The 18,413-nt window shown below is 44.6% G+C and overlaps 1 protein-coding gene across 1 annotated transcript; it reads right to left on the minus strand.

Annotated features, from left to right (window-relative positions):
* Window positions 1-6,838: 6,838 nt before the first annotated feature.
* On the minus strand, window positions 6,839-18,413 carry PCNP (PEST proteolytic signal containing nuclear protein). Its single transcript, XM_075336519.1, has 5 exons — window positions 18,309-18,413; window positions 17,860-18,074; window positions 16,266-16,337; window positions 11,879-11,934; window positions 6,839-7,217 (listed from the first exon to the last, which is right to left on the minus strand). The coding sequence occupies exons 1-5, from the start codon at window positions 18,334-18,336 to the stop codon at window positions 7,097-7,099; spliced, it is 492 nt and encodes a 163-aa protein (XP_075192634.1). The 5' UTR covers window positions 18,337-18,413; the 3' UTR covers window positions 6,839-7,096.

Below are 18,413 nucleotides of genomic sequence, written 5' to 3' on the forward strand. Positions count from 1 at the left end.
CCGCTTACTGAATTATGCATTTTATAACTGGCATGTGCTTTGGCCAGAAATGGTTGTCCAGTCCACGTGGGTGGGCTTTGCCATTCCCTATCTCATGCCAGCTCTACTCACTTTAGTAGAGCTGGACAAAACTGGGGTGAAGATGTCAAATGCAACAAAATGTTTGCACACCTTCATGGTGCATTTGTCAGTTTTATGGCATAAAAAAAATTAAAATAAAAAACCTTTCAAATGCCTTCCAGAATCAAGCCGTATTGTGATGGGCCATATGCTTTGTGACAGCACTGGAGCGAGCTATAGACTTCACTTTGATATGTGACAATTTATGGTACAGAGAATAGTTAGGTAGCTCACAACTTGTCACTCATGCATATGCGGGAAATGGTACTGAAGTGCTAAGAATCAGTGGGAAGTTATGTAAGGGATGTGATGAAGCTTCATTTACATGACGGCCCAACAACTGTTCAGGACGTCTGTTCTTTAATGGTGTTCAAAATGATCAAAGAAAAATTTAAAAGCAACGACCTAAGGCTATATTCAGACATTGACTGAAATCTACATTTCTACTTTGGTATACTGTAGTTTACCACAGGTGATGGAAAAATATCAGCAACTCAACCACATTGTCTGAATACACTCAAGTTGCTACCTGTCATTAGATTGTCAGGGGTAAAAACCTTTTTTTTTTCCCTGCTGCAGTTTTTAGACAAATTTATCCAATGTTAGATTTCAGCCAACATGATGTTTGGGCCAAAGCCAGAAGTGGATACATTAGAAACAAAATATGAGGGGTGGAAGAATGTTTATATTTCTTTTGGATCTGGGCTTTCTTTTTGTTTAAAAACAAACAAAACAAAAATCTATATTAAAAACTCACACTGCGCAGATCCACCACAATACCACACACTAGTGTCACAGTGCTATCATCCACACAGTTGTTCCCCTATAGGAAATCTCTATGGCTTAACACTAGAAGTCCCAGAGAGGGGTCATTTAAGATTTCTACCCTTGGAACCCTATGGAGCTCGAAATTCCTGGGACTTCTAGTGTTAAAGGGAATTTGTCAATGTTTTTATTTTTCTACCCCCATCTGCAAGCAGCATAAGATAAAGGCTGACATCCTGATCCCAGTGATATATCACTGTGTTCCTAGCTGCAGTTTTGATAAAATCACATTTTTGCTGCAGACTTTTCAGTGCTTTGAATGCTGTGCTGTATAACCCCACCCACACCACTGAATGGCAGCTTTCTAATTATGCTTAGTACATGGAACACTGCCAAGCAATGGTGGGGTTTTACAGAGCTCATTTAGTATGGAGGACTAAGGGGTACTTTTCACATAGCGAGATCGCTGCTGAGTCACAGGTTTTGTGACGTACCAGTGACCTCATCAGCGATCTCGCTGTGTGTGACAGCAGCGACCTGGCCCCTGCTGTGAGATCGCTGCTCGTTACACACTGCTCTGGTTCATTTTTTGCTCGTTGGTCTCCTGCTGTGCAGCACACATTGGCGTGTTTGATGGCGGGAGACCAACCAGCACCGACTCTGTGTATGCAGCGTACGCTGGTAACCAGGGTAAATATTGGGTAACTAAGCAAAGTGCTTGGTTCAGCAGCATTGTGGAGCTGCTCGGCTAAACTGTGCAGTCTGATGTGGCAAGGATGGGCAGTGGTGTCTCTGCAGCATGGGATGATCACTGTATCGGGCCAGCTTCAGAGCAGAGCATTTAAGTGCTGAGCGTCGTTACATTGAAGACCAGCCACTAGTGATTTAATAGAGCAGTGGCCAGTAACCAAGGCAACGTGCTGTAAACAATAGAAAATAAAAAAATCCATCCATTCTGAAATGGAGAGGATTTTTAATAGGAAATAAGTGGCTTGCTTGTTTCAAAGCTCTTCACAATTTTAACCGTGAAAGAACTTGAGCCTAACCGATTAAACCATTAGAAGCTTTCTTGAGATTGGAGAAATAAGGAATAAAAAAAAATTTGAATAGTTTTTTTTTTTTATTTTTTAACCGAAAATGTCTCTTTCCTAGTGAGTGTAGAATTAATGACACGTGAATGTTAACCAGAATAGGCAGTCATTGATGTGGTACTGGTTTACTGGTAAATTAACAGCTAGAGAATCACATTATGGTAATATGTCGACCGTGTAAATCTAAGGGCTTGTTCACACCAGTGCTTTGTAAGTGTATTCTATACAACAAGGGCCTATGATGCCATCAGTGAGGCTGATTGTGCCGCCTGCAGCATTATCAAGTATCGGGGATAACATAAGCAGCTCAGCCCTGGCTTCAGAACAGCCCAATGTACAAAAACAGACATCTGAACAGTTTCCTAATAATTTGTCATAACTACAGAAAGATAACTATATTTTTACCAAACTTACATTCCAGTTAGTTTACAAATGCATCATTCAGGGAAATGTATCATTTAGATCTTAAGTGAAAGTGACATTACTAATATAGAGACTTTGGGGGAATGTATTGATTAGCGTTCTGTGTCAGTCTTGGTGGGGCGGGCACTGGAGTAGGAGGCTCCTCGAAGTAGATCAGTTATCTGGCATTCTGTGCGACCGTCACCAACGTATACTACGAGCTGGTCTGTGCTGTGCTACTATTATGTACAGAAAATCCTACTACCTTGGGGTACAGGCAAATATTATATGGGCGAAAAGTTGTTTGGCTTAAAAATGGTGAGACTTTTTCTGCCATAAAACTGGAATACTGCAATTAATAAATTCCACGTGTTTTTGTTCATACGACGTGGTCATCCAGCCGTCCTATCCACGACCGTGTCGAGAAGCTAATGCTAAACTATGCATAACCCGCATCGGCCACTACTTGTGACATGTTTGCTGTTGTAAATACTTGCATTCCCTATAAAATAATGCTGCCGCATATACACATCTGTTGTGCCTCTTCAAACTGTATGAATAAACGGACAACTGGGTGTTGCCATTTCAGAAGGGGTGTGTCTTAGTTTGTGAGAGAGCACTGATTGGACAGTGTAATACTGTGTAAAGAAAAATCCTCCAACACCCAAGGGATAAACTATGCTTTGGAGGAATAACTGAGCCGTGTCAAAATATTAAGGTCACAGATGTCTATTTTAGTAAATAACAGCTTTCATTTCCAGCTGATGGGTGTACTTAGATAGATTTGGTGCAGTATAATGGATGCAAGACACCTCCTAAGGCCACGTGCACACGCTGAGCATTTGGTGAGATTTTTTTCCTCAGCATTTGTAAGCTAAAACCAAGAGAGGAACAATCAGCGCAAAAGTATAATAGAAACACAGGCACCCCTTTCTGTATTTATTACCCACTCCTGGTTTTGGCTTGCATATACACAGATAAAAACTCACCAAATACTCAATGTGTACACGTGGCCTACTTTTCCGTGGATTGTTCCACTCCTGATTTTGGGTTGCAAATACCGAGGTATAAAACTTAACATTGCCTTACACCAATTCTTGGTTGTATCAATATATGGGACATTTTAAGAGAGAGACTCTTCAGTACAGCCAACTGAAGTGCACGTGTCTAAAAGATGCAAGCCATGTTTGCCAGGATTTTTTTTTTTTTGCGGAGAATTAGGCCGTTATAACCCATCAGTGAAACAGTATGGATTGGAAGACCATGGGAGGTTGGGGGAGGAGAGACCCAAGAAGTTGGGCCAGATCTTCTGATCTAAAGCCCGCTTTACAGGCTGCAATGTATCTTACAATTGTTGGGGTCACGTCGTAAGTGATGCACATCCGGCATTGTAAGTACATTGCAGTGTGTGACAGGTACGTGCGATTGAACGTTAAAACGTTCATCGCATACACATCGTACCTGTCTCTAGAATTGCACGTCAGATTGTTCATCGTACCTGGGGTAGCACACATCGCAGTGTGTGTGACACCCCAGGAACGATGAACAGATCTTACCTACGTCCTGCGGCTCCCTGCCCACAATGCGGAAGGAAGGAGGTGGGCAGGATGTTTACATCATGCTTAGCTCTGCCCCTCCGCTTCTATTGGTCGGCTGGCGTGTGACGCCGAATGTCCCTCCCACTCCAGGAAGTGGACGTTCGCCGCCCACAGCGAGGTCGTATGGACGGGTAAGTACGTGTGACGGGGGTTAATCGTTTGTGCGGCACGTTCAACAAATTGCAAATAGCATACGAAATTGCAACGTGTAAAGCAGGTTTAAGTAGTGATTGATGTGTGGAATCTGGCATGTTTAGATATGACAATCTGCCCCACAATCCAATAGGTATCTACATACTCTGGCCACGCAGTGCATGTGTTTGTTGCACAGTCTGTATTAGTATACCACAAACCCATGGAGGTGCTGTGCGATTTGTCAAGCTCACAAATGAGTATATACTAGTGTCCACGGTCCAGATACCTATGTGACAGCAGAGCTGAGGTAACCGGTACCCAACCACTGACTGCAGCCTATGCCCAGTCGTCCAAGCCCCAAGGAGACCTTGTACCTTGAATGTTGAAATTAGAGAAAATGTTTATTTCTGATTGTGTGCCTAAGACTTGTTTTCTGAACATTTCCCTGCTGATTATATAGTTTATTATATGCTACCAATAAAGCACTAGAAATGGAATCCGTGCACGTTTTTTTTCTTCTTCTTCCATTCCACAAGATCAGGCTTGGGAACTGTTTTTCTGGACCGGACAAAATTATCTTAAAGTTACCCTGCTACATCTGGTGAAACATTTAACTCCCTCTCTACAGTGATGGACTGCGTCTCCATTCAACAAGAAAGAAAAACAATCATTTGTCCATTTCTCTTGGAAAGACGGAGTGTGTCTATCAACTTTGTTTTTAGTCACCACGTCAGATGTCGCACCACTTAAAAGGGAATGTGTTAGTAAGTTTGACATAGAGACTTGTCCTTATGGGCGCACATGTGCATCCACACTTACCCCTGGAAGAGTCACCAGGAAGATGCCCACATTTCTTCAGCCATCCTCATCACGTCTTTAACGCTCTATTTGTGCTGAGCAAAAGACCCATCCTGTTAACAAAGTGGATGGGATTTATAGAAATCTCACACCTAGTGTGCGTCTTTATAACTGGCCTGCGGGGGGCATATGTGCAGCGCTCTATAGTAGGTTACTGTGCAGATGCGGTTGTCTTGGCAGGACCAGACCTATCGGTGAGGTGGATATTCCCCACCTGTGATGTAGGTACTAAGTCAGCTGTTAGGAGATTTCATGACTTATACCTACAAGAATACTATGCACTGTCAAAATCCAATAATATATATTGCTTAACATCCTTTTGCTATGGCCCTCTGTATAGTAAAGCTCAGTTGGTGCACACTACTCCTGAGGCTAACAAGGTATCCTTTTGTGCTTAGGTCAGGTCAATGAAGGCATATAGATAGTTCTGATGTATACACTAGGAAAAGTTCCAATAATATTCCTGAAAAGTAAGGAATATACAGCCTGAGGTTGATTTACTAAAGTGGTCTACCTTTTAGACAGTGCCAACTATAGTAAGTAGTCTTGAAATCAAATCATAATGGCACATGCTGGATGAAAAATTTGGCACATCTTTATACTGTATAATTAACTTTACACCATCTGTGGTCATAACTTAATAGAATGCACCAAAGTAGGCCAATTTTTGAAAAGATGGTGTGAGAATACAATATTTCTCTGTGTACTTTACTGTGAGAATCCGATATTTTTTTTCTATATGCCTTTTCTATAACCAAGCTTTCTTTTCTATATAAGTAACAAGATACTGTAAGCATGTCTACACCAAGGTCAGCAGCTGATATAATGAAACAAGGGAACAGAATGAAGAGATTGATAATGATGATGACTGGCTACAAAGTTCGGATCCATGGCTAAGGTGCTACGTGACAAAAACTCTGCAAGTTATGGATTTGGCACACAGGAGGGGAAGTCCCAAAAAAATGAATAAATGTCACAAGTTTTTGCATATGCTTTTAATATAACCAAACCAATGTTAGAATTAGGAATTATGCTAAAAGATTAACCCATTATGGTTCTATAAAAAGGCTTGTGATAATAAATGCACGTTAGGCCGGTTTCACACATCCGGCTTTTCGCCGGTTTACCGGATCCGGCGCTCTCCCGTACAGACAATACAGTACAGTGACAGCGCTGTAACTTCCGGGTCACATGCGCCGGTCACATGACAGCATGTGACCGGCGCTTGTTGCGCTGTCACTGTACTGTAGTCACTGTATGGGAGAGCGCCGGATCCGGCAAACCGGCGAAAAGCCGGATGTGTGAAACCGGCCTTACATGTGCACCTGCTTTTCACTGAGAAAGGAATTCATACCAGCTATATTGTGTGGTCTGAATTTCTCCGCGACCTTCTATTCGAGATTACAGCTGACTTTCACGGTTAAGATTTCCCGAAACTATGGAATTTCTCCTTAACAATGGCATTTAGAACAGCCCACTTCCACACAGACTACGGCCACTTGTCGAGCATGTAGAAAATGCATCTAAAACCTAGTGCAAGACTTGTAAGCTTGGCTGTTGCCTAATAAGCTACATTCACATAAATTAAGGTTTCATTTCATGGTTTTGAAATAAAAAACAAAACCACACTTTGCTACTGTATTGACACTGTACCCCATACAGAAAGGTGCAATAAGGACACAAAGTTGTGATAATATACGACCTTAGACATAATTATTGTATTAAACCTGATGCAGCACAACATGTCACCGTCAGAACGAACCATATTGCCTGTATTACTGAAGAAAGCAGTGTGATTCACAATCCTATTCATCCATATATAAAATGGGCAGTGGTAGGAACCTCAGAAGCAAGAAGCAGACACTCCAATGGACAAAACAAGTGTTTATTCCCATTGACAGTAAATGAAAACTAAACAAACAGCAGAACAACTCGGTACAAAACATAATTACAATTCATATTTGTTTCTGTGCCATACAAATTCCTTCAAAAACAAAATGCCTTATTCCAATTGCAGGGGTATCCATCCGGGGGAAGGAAGAAAAAAAAAATAAAAAATAAAAAAAAAAAAAAAAAAAAAAAATACAGATTTGAACGTCAGATCAACCCACAATCCCTGTCCACTATTCAGTTATCTGGAACCCGCTCCAGCTGTGACTTAATATTCCTCTCCCAGAGCTTCTGGCTGTCCGAGAATCCATGCTTGCCTTTGTTGAATGAGTTTGGTCCTGATGAGGTTGGCGTGTCCCTATGTGGTCAAGCAAACAGAAGGTTGTGAAATTCCAGTACAGTGTAAGGGGATGCTTCTTTTAGTACTTAAAAGAAACCTTTGTGCACTATGAATATTTGACAACAGTAGTATAGGTCACTTCCATCCCCAAACGATGGCATGAAACTGCAGTGTCTCCTGGGATTACTTTCAGATAGAAGGTAAACAGCCTAATTTTCCCTGCAAATTGGCACTCCTGGACACCCACCGAGGAGAACTGCAGCATGGCCCTGTACAATGTGTGTTGGGAATAGCCCACTAAGCAGTATGTGTGTGATCTTGAAGGGTTTGTACCAGGATTAGAAGATACTCCCTTAGGCTGGACTCACACGAACGTATGGCATCCGATGCGACCTGCTAATGACTCCCGGCTCAGCCTCTGCTGTGAGCATGAACCGAGTGTCATGTGACTGGGACCTGATCCTGCAATCGGGTCACAGCTGTGAAGCTAAGGGCGGGCACTGCGGAGAAGAGGGAGGGGTTAATTCCCCCCCCCCCCCCCATCTCCTCCATTGTCAGCCTGTGCGTATATCGCACTGCACTGGGATAACATCCGAGTGCAGTCCGATGTATCTGTCGCACCCATTCACTTGATTGGGTGCGAGGGATATGGCTGTAGCAGAAAATCGCAGCATGCTGACGCTTTTATCACATCAAGAATCTGAATGCGAGAAAAGCTGACCAACTACTCTTCCTCATTCACCACCATTGGTCAGAGTGCAATGTGATTTTCTCGCATTGCACTCGTCCGATTTTTACACTCGTGTGAGCGTACCCTTATCCTACGACTTCCTGGTCACAGATGGTTTGACATTGTGATGCATAATGATCCCAAGATCGGGCCTCTGAATAGCACCAATTGCATGAAGTAGAGGTTGAGCACACAGCACTGCTCCATTCATTCTCAAAGGTAAAGCCAAAGATAGCCAAGTGCAGTGCTCAGAAGTCTCTGGTGGTCCCACTGAAATGAAGGGAGTGAACAAGCGTGCACATGCTCTTCAAAGCCCTATTCTCAGGGCCAATGGGGGGGGGGGGGGGCGGTTTCCACTGATTGTGATATTCCCTATCCAACGGATAAAGGCGAAACTTCTAATCTTGATACAAACCCTGTAAAAAACAAATCTTTAGCACACAAAAAGAGGAGTTTTAGAGGAAAAATGTAAAAGGCTTTATTGGTATACAAAAGGTTAAAACCAATTCATTCACACAGAAACAATGAGTAGTATCACCCATGATTAAGCCAGCATAAACACTGGGAAACGTACGTCGGGTGTCTCTGGGGGCTCCCTTCAACCGCCTGCCTTTTCCAGCACAGTCATGCCTGAATGGTAATATGTCTTTCCGCTCTCTCCTTCTCCCGCTGGGACTTATACGTTAGCCATGTGGCTGGTTCGATGGTTGGGAGGGGTTACCTTTACTAAGAGCAGTGCTGTGATGTGATGTAATTTAAGTGCTGGTCCAGGCTCGCCCACCCACCTCTCATTGTTGTCTTACTTCTTTGGTCTTATTGTAATACTACTCATTGTATTTATGTGAATTAATTGGTTTTAACCTTTGTATACCAATAAATCCCTTTACATTTTTCCTGTAAAACGCCTCTCTTTTTGTGTGCTAATGTTTGATGGAGTAGGCTGTGAGCCTTTGCTCTTATTTAATTGCATGGCCACACTTATGTCATAGAATGTGCCATAAGTTTTTTGTTTTGTTAAAAAACAATCTTTGTAAATGGGTTGTCAGGTAAGAATTGTAAATTAAGCAATTTTGCTTAATATTTTCAACCATTGTTCAGACATTAAAAGGGGTGGTTCACCCATATTTTTTATGGTTAGATCGATATTATATTGAGAAACAATGTTTCTCTCAAATACCTTGTGTTGTCTTTAGTGCCTGTGAGAGGCGCTATTGCAGACCGCTGCTCCCCGTCCAGTGACGTACCCGTCCAATGCTGCCTCGTCACATCCGTGCAGCCGGCTGCATTCTGAGCCCATCTGCTCCCTGCTCCTCCTCCCTCCCTCACAGCACGTCTCTTGCTTGCAGCGTTCTGCGAGGAGGGAGGAGGGAGGGGGGAGCAGGAGATGCGCCGTGCTGTGCTAGGAGGGAGCAGATGGGCTGTGACAGCAGTGAAACACTGCTCACAGCTCAGTCTGGAAGACTGTAGCCGCCTGCACGGATGTGACGAGGCAGCATTGGACGGGTACGTCACTGGACGGGGAGCAGCGGTCTGCAATAGCGCCTCTCACAGGCACTATTGACAACACAAGGTATTTGAGAGAAACATTGTTTCTCAATATAATATCGATCTAGACAATAAAAATATGGGTGAACCACCCCTTTAACACTTGTGTACAGCTCGTTGCCTTGGGCACTGACCACCGCTGCTAGCTCTTTTCTCCTGAGCTTGCACGTACTCCTTTGAAGTCGGCCAGGATTGCTGGGGCACACTGTTACCTCCTAATCTTCGCCAGCATAAACGCAGTGCTTACAAGCTAAGTAGCAGCGGAGGTCAGTCTCATAGGCATCAAGCTGTGTACAAAAGTGTTACTATCTCAAGAACTGCTACACGCCATAATAAGCAGTAAATTACAAAAGTGCTTGTTTTTACACGCTCTACCCTACAATACATATCTATGAACACTGGAATAACCCTTTAAGAAGGAAGTCTACCAAGGAACTGAGATATGCTTAAAGGGAACCAGCAACCAAGATTTTACTATATGAAGTAAAGGCAGTGCCATACTGGCACTAGGATGCTGAATCCAAGCATAGCTTTTGTTGAAAGGTCAGATGCATGATTGCTGAAATATCTGGGATCAAAGTTGCAGAAATCCACTGCACTTTGATTGATGTGCACATGGGGGGGGGGGGGCGGGCATTTGTGGGTCAGGTCCTCTGTGTATATTCCTCCTCCTGAGTCTTGTACACCAACAGCAGCAGTGGCGGCGTGGTGCGATATTTAAATAAAGAAAAGGGGGCATGCAATAAAGAATCAGGAGGAGGAATATACACAAAGCACCTGACCCACAAAGGCTCGCCCTCGAAGCACAGGTCGAAGTGCAGTGCATTTCTGATTAACCATTTAAAAACCATGGGCAGTAATATTACATCCCTGCGGTCATAGTGTTAATCCCCACTTACTGCTGCAGGCGGGGATCTGCGCACATGTCAGCTGACATGTGTGCCTAGCAGGTACGAGTGGAATAGATATTCACCCATACTTGTTAACCCCTAAATGGTGCTGTCAAGATGTGACAGCGCCATTTTAACGGCGAGAGCGGTAATTGTATACTCATAGGCCACCACCGGAAGTCACGTAATGTGATCATGTGGATCCGATGGTTGTCATGATAGCACAGGATCATGTAAGAAGGTCCTGTAAGAAGCAGCTGAGTACTGCAGATTACAGGAGATAATCATTTCTCCCGGTCTGAGCGGTGCTGCTCTGATCAAGAGAAATGTCCCTAGGGGGACTAGTAAAAGTTAAAAAAATAAATAAATAAAACAAATCACCCTCCCCCTCCCTTATTCGACCCAATTGAAAATTAAAGGGTTAAGAAAACAAAAAAAAGCACCCCCACACCTTTGGTGTTGCTGCATTCACAAACGTCCTGATCTTGCAAAATATGAAATCAATGAATCTGATTGGTAAACGGCGTAGCGGCTAAAAAATTCCAAAACACCAAAATTTCATTTTTTGATCGCTGCTTGACAGACTGGGCAAGGAAAAAAAAAAAAAAAAATCTTGCAATCAAACTGGTGGGGATTTTTTTTTTCTTTCCATGAGTTGTGGCAGGAGAGCCATCAAACAGTGACACTCCGGATATACGAGCCCCACCAGTGATCAGTAAGGGTCCAGCAGACACCAATTCTATAGGGACACATATAGACAGGCTAAATTGAGGATCACAAAAAGTTATTTTCCTAGATTTCTAATGAAGTTAGGTAAGTGGGTGCTGTTGTATCCATATGATCCTGATCAGGACATTAATCTAATGGCATCAATGATACAGAGCACACACCAATGCACAAATACTACCATGAAAACCATCTGACATACTGTACAGATGCACGGCCTAATATGCAACATCATGCAATTACTTGTGTACATAGAAGACATGCAGCATTTGCACTGTTCTAACAGCATGCCACTTGTATCCAACAGTATATTCAGATTTGTTTATGTGCTGAAACACCTTTACAAAGCAGGAGAATTACAGGGGAAAAAAAAAAAAAAAAAAAAAAAATTGTCTCTCCAGGTCAGGAGACAAACTCTAGCGCAGCGCCACCTATTGGAAGGAGCAATCCTGAAAGTCAAATGTGGATTGTTAACAATCCTTTGCATATGACTTAGGATATATATGCAAAGGATATATATGCAAGATCAGAATCCCAATTTGCAGACGCGGTGTTTTGGGGTGCTTGCCCCTCGTCAGTGCAAAGTATGGGGTGTCTGATCTGGCTCATGAGGAAGCTATGTGGGGACCACGGGGGAACACTATTCTCCTTATGGAGACTTTGCAAGCCAGTCTGGCTGCCAATAAATTAAGGGAAAAGAAAAAAACACAAACATTTTCAGGATCAATGCAAAGACGCTCCTGTAGGGGGCAGTGTAACTCCAGACGATTATAGAAAAGGAGCATTACCTTCCAATATTTTTCATCCTCATCTTAGCTTCTGGGGGCATTTCTTCAGGTTCACTCTGCAAATAGAAACATCTACATGAAATACAGCTCGCATGTATAAAGCACAAGGCAGTATATGTACAGGATGAAATGTGTCGGACTTTTTAGCCATTAAGCAAATAAGATGCATGTGAAAGGGATGTAGATATCAGTTACTGGAACATGAAACATCCCAAGTTTTGGCTTCTCTATGGGCAGCTGCTATGGTAATTATTGGAGCGAGTTCTGTGCATCTCACCATAGAGGTTTCCATACTGTACAGACAGAATAGCAATAAAAACACCATCCTGTCAGCCATGGGAACAGGCAACGCTCCATACACAACTGCCTGTGCTCTATGCATGGGGATCCATTGGGAAAGCACCAATATAGGGATGGAGATTTGCCACACACTGACCCACAGGAATTAAAAGGGGAAGGTGGAGGAGACAGAATATTTAAGAGGGGGGGGGGGGGAAAGGGGGGGGTATACTTCTGGGTTAAATCACTCTCTTGCCCAGTTCTGCTGCCCCCAGCCTCCATGAACGGTATTTACTACGCTGCAATGATGGTGTACAACGTGAGACTGCCAAGGTGTAACAATGAAGCCAGTGATTGGCTGCTGCAGTCCCATGTGAAAATCGTACATACACACATACGGTACATATACATATATATGTATATATATCCCCATCTCTCTCCTGAGATATTACGATACATTCCCCTGCCGTTCCAGTACTGCAGCTCCTCCAGTCACTTTTCCTAACAGCAGCGTCAATGTATCACTTTTCACATGTCGTTCCCCTTGTATAAACTCTTCCCCCACCCCCATCATTAAGTTTGAGCAATGGCAGGAGCCCATGTCATTCAGTGGGAAGACAATTCATTTAAACCCTTCTCTTTTGGATTTACGGCATGTCCAAACATTTTGACCAGATTTCAGCAATTCATATCCATCTTTTGGATATCCATCATGTTTATGTTTACCTTCACTTTCACTCCTATAATACTTCATTACTGGGTTTAGGGATCAGAGGGGGCAGTAGAAAGTGAACTATTCATCTCTCCCTCCATCCTCCCCACCCATCTCACCTTCCCCTCAGATATTTTTCTCAGCATTTCACCCACTGTCTCCAGACACACACGACCATCTCATGGCCTCTCCTGCTCCCACTCTCACGGCTGGAGATATCTCTCCTAATCCAGGTCCTCCTCTCCACATCCCTATTGTCACTTCAAACCCTCATCCACAGCCTATCACAAATTTCCGCAACCTCTCTAACCTCATACCCATTCACCCAGCCCCCGCTCCCCCAGTCCCACTAACAGGAGCTCTATGGAACACTCGCTCTGTCTGCAACAAACTATCCTACATCCATGATCTTTTCATCACTAAAACTTTCCTTCCTCGCCATTTCTGAAACCTAGCTCACCCCCTCTGACACAGCCTCTCCTGCTGCACTCTCTTATGGCGGTCTCCAACTGTCTCACACCCCCCGCCCCAGTAACAAGCATGGTGGAGGAGTTGGTTTGCTCCTGTCCGACCAATGCTCCTTTACACCAATTCCACTACCACCCTCTGTTACGCTTCCATCGTTTGAGGTGCACTCCGTACGCATCCAAGCCCCCTCCAACCTTCAACTGGCTGTCATTTACCACCAGCCACTGCCTTTTTTGACCATTTCGCCAACTGGCTACTACACTTCCTTTCCACCGACATCCCCACCATCATCATGGGTGATTTCAATATCCCAATTGACAATTCCCACTCATCTGTCTCCAAACTTCTAACACTCTCTTCCTCCTTCGGCCCCACCCAATGGTCTTCTGCAGCTACTCACAAAGATGGCCACACACTGGACCTCATCTTCACTCGCCTCTGTTCCCTATCTAACCTCTCCCCCTGTCTGACCACAACCTACTCACATTCTCTTCCCTCTCTTCTCCAAGTATGCAACCGCCCCTCCACAATTTTTCACACCCTCGCAGAAATATCAAATACCTTGATTTACACGCACTCAGTCTCTTCTCCCCCTCACAGACATTGCATTTCTACATGATGCAGATGCTGCAGCCACTTTATATAACACTACAATCTCTGCAGCTCTCGAATCAGCTGCCCCCCCTCACACACACCAAAACCCGCACAATCAACAGGCAACCCTGGCACACGAGTCAGACTAAAGAACTGAGACGGGCTTCCAGAATTGCTGAGCGCAGATGGAAGAGGTCTCATTCCACTGAGCACTTCATTGCATATAAAGAGTCCCTCACCACTTTCAAGTCCACACTCACTGCTGCAAAACAAACCTACTTCTCATCCCTCATATCCTCTCTCTCTCTCACAACCCTAAATAGCTATTCAACACTTTCAATTCTCTCCTCCATCCTCCTGCACCACCTCCCTCTCCTCTCAGCTGAAGACTTTGCCTCTTTCTTCAAGGAGAAGATTGACAACATCAGAGCAAGCTTTGGCCCACAATCACCACGGCCCCTCATTATAGCTACTCAGCCCTCTTCCTCCAAATCCAGATTCTCCACCATGAGAGAAAACAAATCTTTCCACTCTACTCTCAAGATCACATCTAACCACCTGTGCACTGGACCCGCTCCCATCGCACCTCATCCCCAATATCACCGCAGTCCTCATCCCAGCCCTAACCCATCTCTTCAACCTATCACTAACAAGTGGTGTATTCCCCTCATGCATTAAACATGCCTCCATTACACCCATCCTCAAAAAGCCCTCCCCTAACCCATCCTCTGTGTCAAACTATCGCCCCATATCCCTTCTCCCCTATGCCTCAAAACTACTGGAACACCATGTCCATCTTGAACTGTCCTCATACCTCTCTTCCTGCTCCCTGTTTGACCAGCTACAATCTGGCTTCCGACCACATCACTCTACTGAAACTGCCCTAACCAGTCACCAATGATCTACTAACCGCCAAAGCCAAGCGACACTGCTCTACCCTCCTCCTCCTGGACCTGTCCTCTGCCTTCGACACAGTAGACCATTCCCTCCTAGTACCGATTTTCTCATCTCTGGGCATCAGAGACTTGACCCCATCTTGGATCTCCTCACATCTAACCGACCGAACTTCTCCCATTCTCACACCACTTCCTCATCTCACCCTTATCTATCGGTGTCCGCCAAGGCTCAGTTCTTGGACCCCTGCGGTTCTCCATCTACACCTTCGGCCTGGGACAGCTCAGAGTCCCACGGCTTTCAGTAACATCTCTATGCCGATGACACACAGATCTACCTCTCTGGACATTACCTCTCTACTAACCAAAATCCCACAATGTCTGTCTGCTATTTCATCCTTCTTCTTTGCGCGATTCCTAAATCTTAACATGGACAAAACAGAGTTCATTGTCTTTCCTCCTCCTCACTCATCTTCTCCAACAAGCCTTTCCATCAAACTTGATGGTTGCTCACTCTCCCCAGACTCACAAGCTCGTTGCCTTGGAGTAACCCTCGACTCTGCTCTATCCTTCAAGCCACACATCCAAGCCCTCTTCACCTCATGCAGGCTTCACCTCATGCAGTGCTTTCCTTAACCAAGAATCGGCAAAAACATTAGTGCATGCCCTCATCTCCCGCCTCGACTACTGCAACCTCCTGCTCTCTGGCCTCCCTTCCAACACTCTTGTACCCCTCCAATCGATCCAAAACTCAGCGGCCCGCTTAATCCACCTCTCCCCTTGCTATTCCCCAGCCTCGCCACTCTGCCAATCCCTTCACTGGCTTCCCATCGCCCAACGACTCCAGTTCAAAACTTTAACCATGACATACAAAGCCATCCACAACCTGTCTCCTCCCTACATCTGTAACCTAATCTCCCGGTACCTACCTGCACGCAACCTCAGATCCTCACAAGATCTCCATCTCTACTCCTCTCTTATCTCCTCTTCCCACAATCACGTACAAGATTTCTCCCGTGCCTCCCCCATACTCTGGAACGCTCTAACTCAGCATATTAGACTCCCCTACCGTGGAAAGCTTCAAGAGGAACCTCAAGACCCACCTCTTCCAACAAGCCTATAACGTACAATAGCCCTCAGTCCCGTACACCACTGCCCAACCAGCTCTGTCCTCACCTATGGTACCATCACCCATTCTCTATAGACTGTGAACCCTCGCGGGCAGGGTCCTCTCTCCTCCTATACCGGTCTGTTTTGTACTGTTAATGATCGTATACCCTCTTTCACTTGTAAAGCGCCATGGAATAAATGGCGCTATAATAATAAATAATATTGATTTCTTTAGGTTCACCAAGGATAAGGTCTGTAAGTAGAAGGTGCTGCAGGCATTCAACTCACTCCAAATCTCTATAAAAACATCCATTTGTATGCCCACACTTACATCATCTTCATTAAACGCTGCTGCCACCATGCTCTTTTTAGTAACTACGGCAGGAGGGGTTTCCTTTGGTTTCTAAAACATAAATTAATAAATACATTTATATACATCAATCTCACTATGCAATAATGCACCAATAGTCACAACCTGAAAAGACAGCAGATTCTAAGATATTGGATTGGAGGCTGGAGAAATGTGCTGTTGACTGAACGCTCATATCTCTGATGACCTCACTAAGACCAGGTCCACCAGCGTCTGCGCACTCAGCGTACAGGGAATGTAACATTCACCACACGGAGGACAAGGGTGTCTTCAGCCTGGCAGATTTCAGAAATCTCATGCACTCTTTTTTCCAGACTGAAATGGAAAATTGCTGCGTTTTTGAAAGGAGCAGCATGTCAACTCAACATTTTTGCAGGTTTTTTTCCCCACCAGTGAAAGCATGGCTACAGTGTTTTTTGCTGCTTTTTTGGTAAATGCAACTATTTACACATGCAACAAAACCTGTTTTTTTTTACTGCCAAGAGCAGGTTTTGCTGCAGGAAAAAGCAACATGTGAACACCGCCTAAGTTTGAGTTTCATCAGATGAGAGAATAAAAGGAAGATTCTCCACCTATCTCATACACGAATGGCATCTGTATGTTGTCATATATTTTTACTGACTCAGACTTGCGTTACAGAGGTCAATCTCACACGTCTCTATGACTTTGCACAGATCACTTGGTCCAAGGAAAAAGATGTAACGTGAACAGCTGCATAGATTACTATAGGTAAAATAAAAACAAAGCGGATAGCTCTCCTACGTGAAAACTGCAGTGTGAATAGGGCCAGGAACGTGCTGCAGACTGTGCTGCTGAAAAGAAATATACCCTATCCAGCCCATGATTCGTTATAATGGGCCACTATGGTGGATAGTTGCAAGGCATCTATTCCGACAGTGGCTACTTTATATATGCCTCCAACAATGCCAAGCGTAGTGTGGACCTAGCCTGACAAGCACACTTCGGTTTCCTCTGGCATCCCCATATTTATAGCAGGAACAACGGATTGGACATGCTCAAATGCAGCATGCCCGATCCTTCACCATTGTCAACAGGTGAATAGGGTGACCCCATACATTTGATATTTAACCCTAAAGACATTATATTGTCGCCTTATACTTTTACAGGCAGTCAATGAAAACCTATTTTTAACCCCATATTGATTTTTTCCATTTTCTCCAGAAATAACTATTCCTTGGTGACAGTCGGTTTATATCATTATTCCCTGAGGGGTGGTGTTCCTTGCTTTCCTGGCTAACCAGGAAGATACCAGTAATTCACAGCATTAAGTGCCAATTTGAATTAATCCACACGTCATGAATAGACAATAAAAAGACCATTTAAGAAGCCATAAAAGGGGAAGGGTTCCCGCTCCCGACCCCTCGGTATAGTCGGGAGCAGATGGCCTGTTGTTTCATGGTGGCCGGTGTCATCTGCAGGGAGTGATTGTCAGTACACACACCTTTCAGTAGGGAAGTTGGAGCAATGCTTATTCCTTTTATACAGCCAGAAACCCCACAATGTAAGAGAAGCATGCATGGAGCCGGATACGTACCGCCGCGCCAAGCTTTATGGATATGGACGGCTGCTTCTTCCCGCTCTGACCTCCAAATGCAAAGCCGAACTTGGCCAGCTTGGATGGGCAGGGCTGGGAGCCATCCTCCTCCGCGGAGGCGACTGCTGACCTCTTCTCCGCGCTGCGGCCAGAGCTTTCCCCTCCATTACTGGAAGAAACAGGCTTAGTGTTCACTTCTGCGTCTTCTTCTGGTCCTGGTGAAGTTGAAACAACTTACCAAGATGAGCATTTTGTTACTGAGCTGAATGATGGGAACAGCAACCACAAAAAATACCAAAATTCACCATATTAATAGTATCAGCAGCACGTAACCCAATATGTCTGCACGACACCACTAGCACACGCTGCACTCATCGCCACCAACATGGCGGCACATCCCTCCAGACCCCGCACATAACACGTATCGGCCCACACACTCTCCATATCACCTCCTTGTAGCTTCTTCTTATCCGCCATCTTTCTCGGCGCTATCTAGACAGCCATGACGTCACGCTTCCCCAGGCCGCGCCTCCGTCCAGCCGTGGGACCATAGA

This window comes from Anomaloglossus baeobatrachus, chromosome 2 (genome assembly GCF_048569485.1).
Source record: "Anomaloglossus baeobatrachus isolate aAnoBae1 chromosome 2, aAnoBae1.hap1, whole genome shotgun sequence".
NCBI classification, from domain to species: domain Eukaryota; kingdom Metazoa; phylum Chordata; class Amphibia; order Anura; family Aromobatidae; genus Anomaloglossus; species Anomaloglossus baeobatrachus.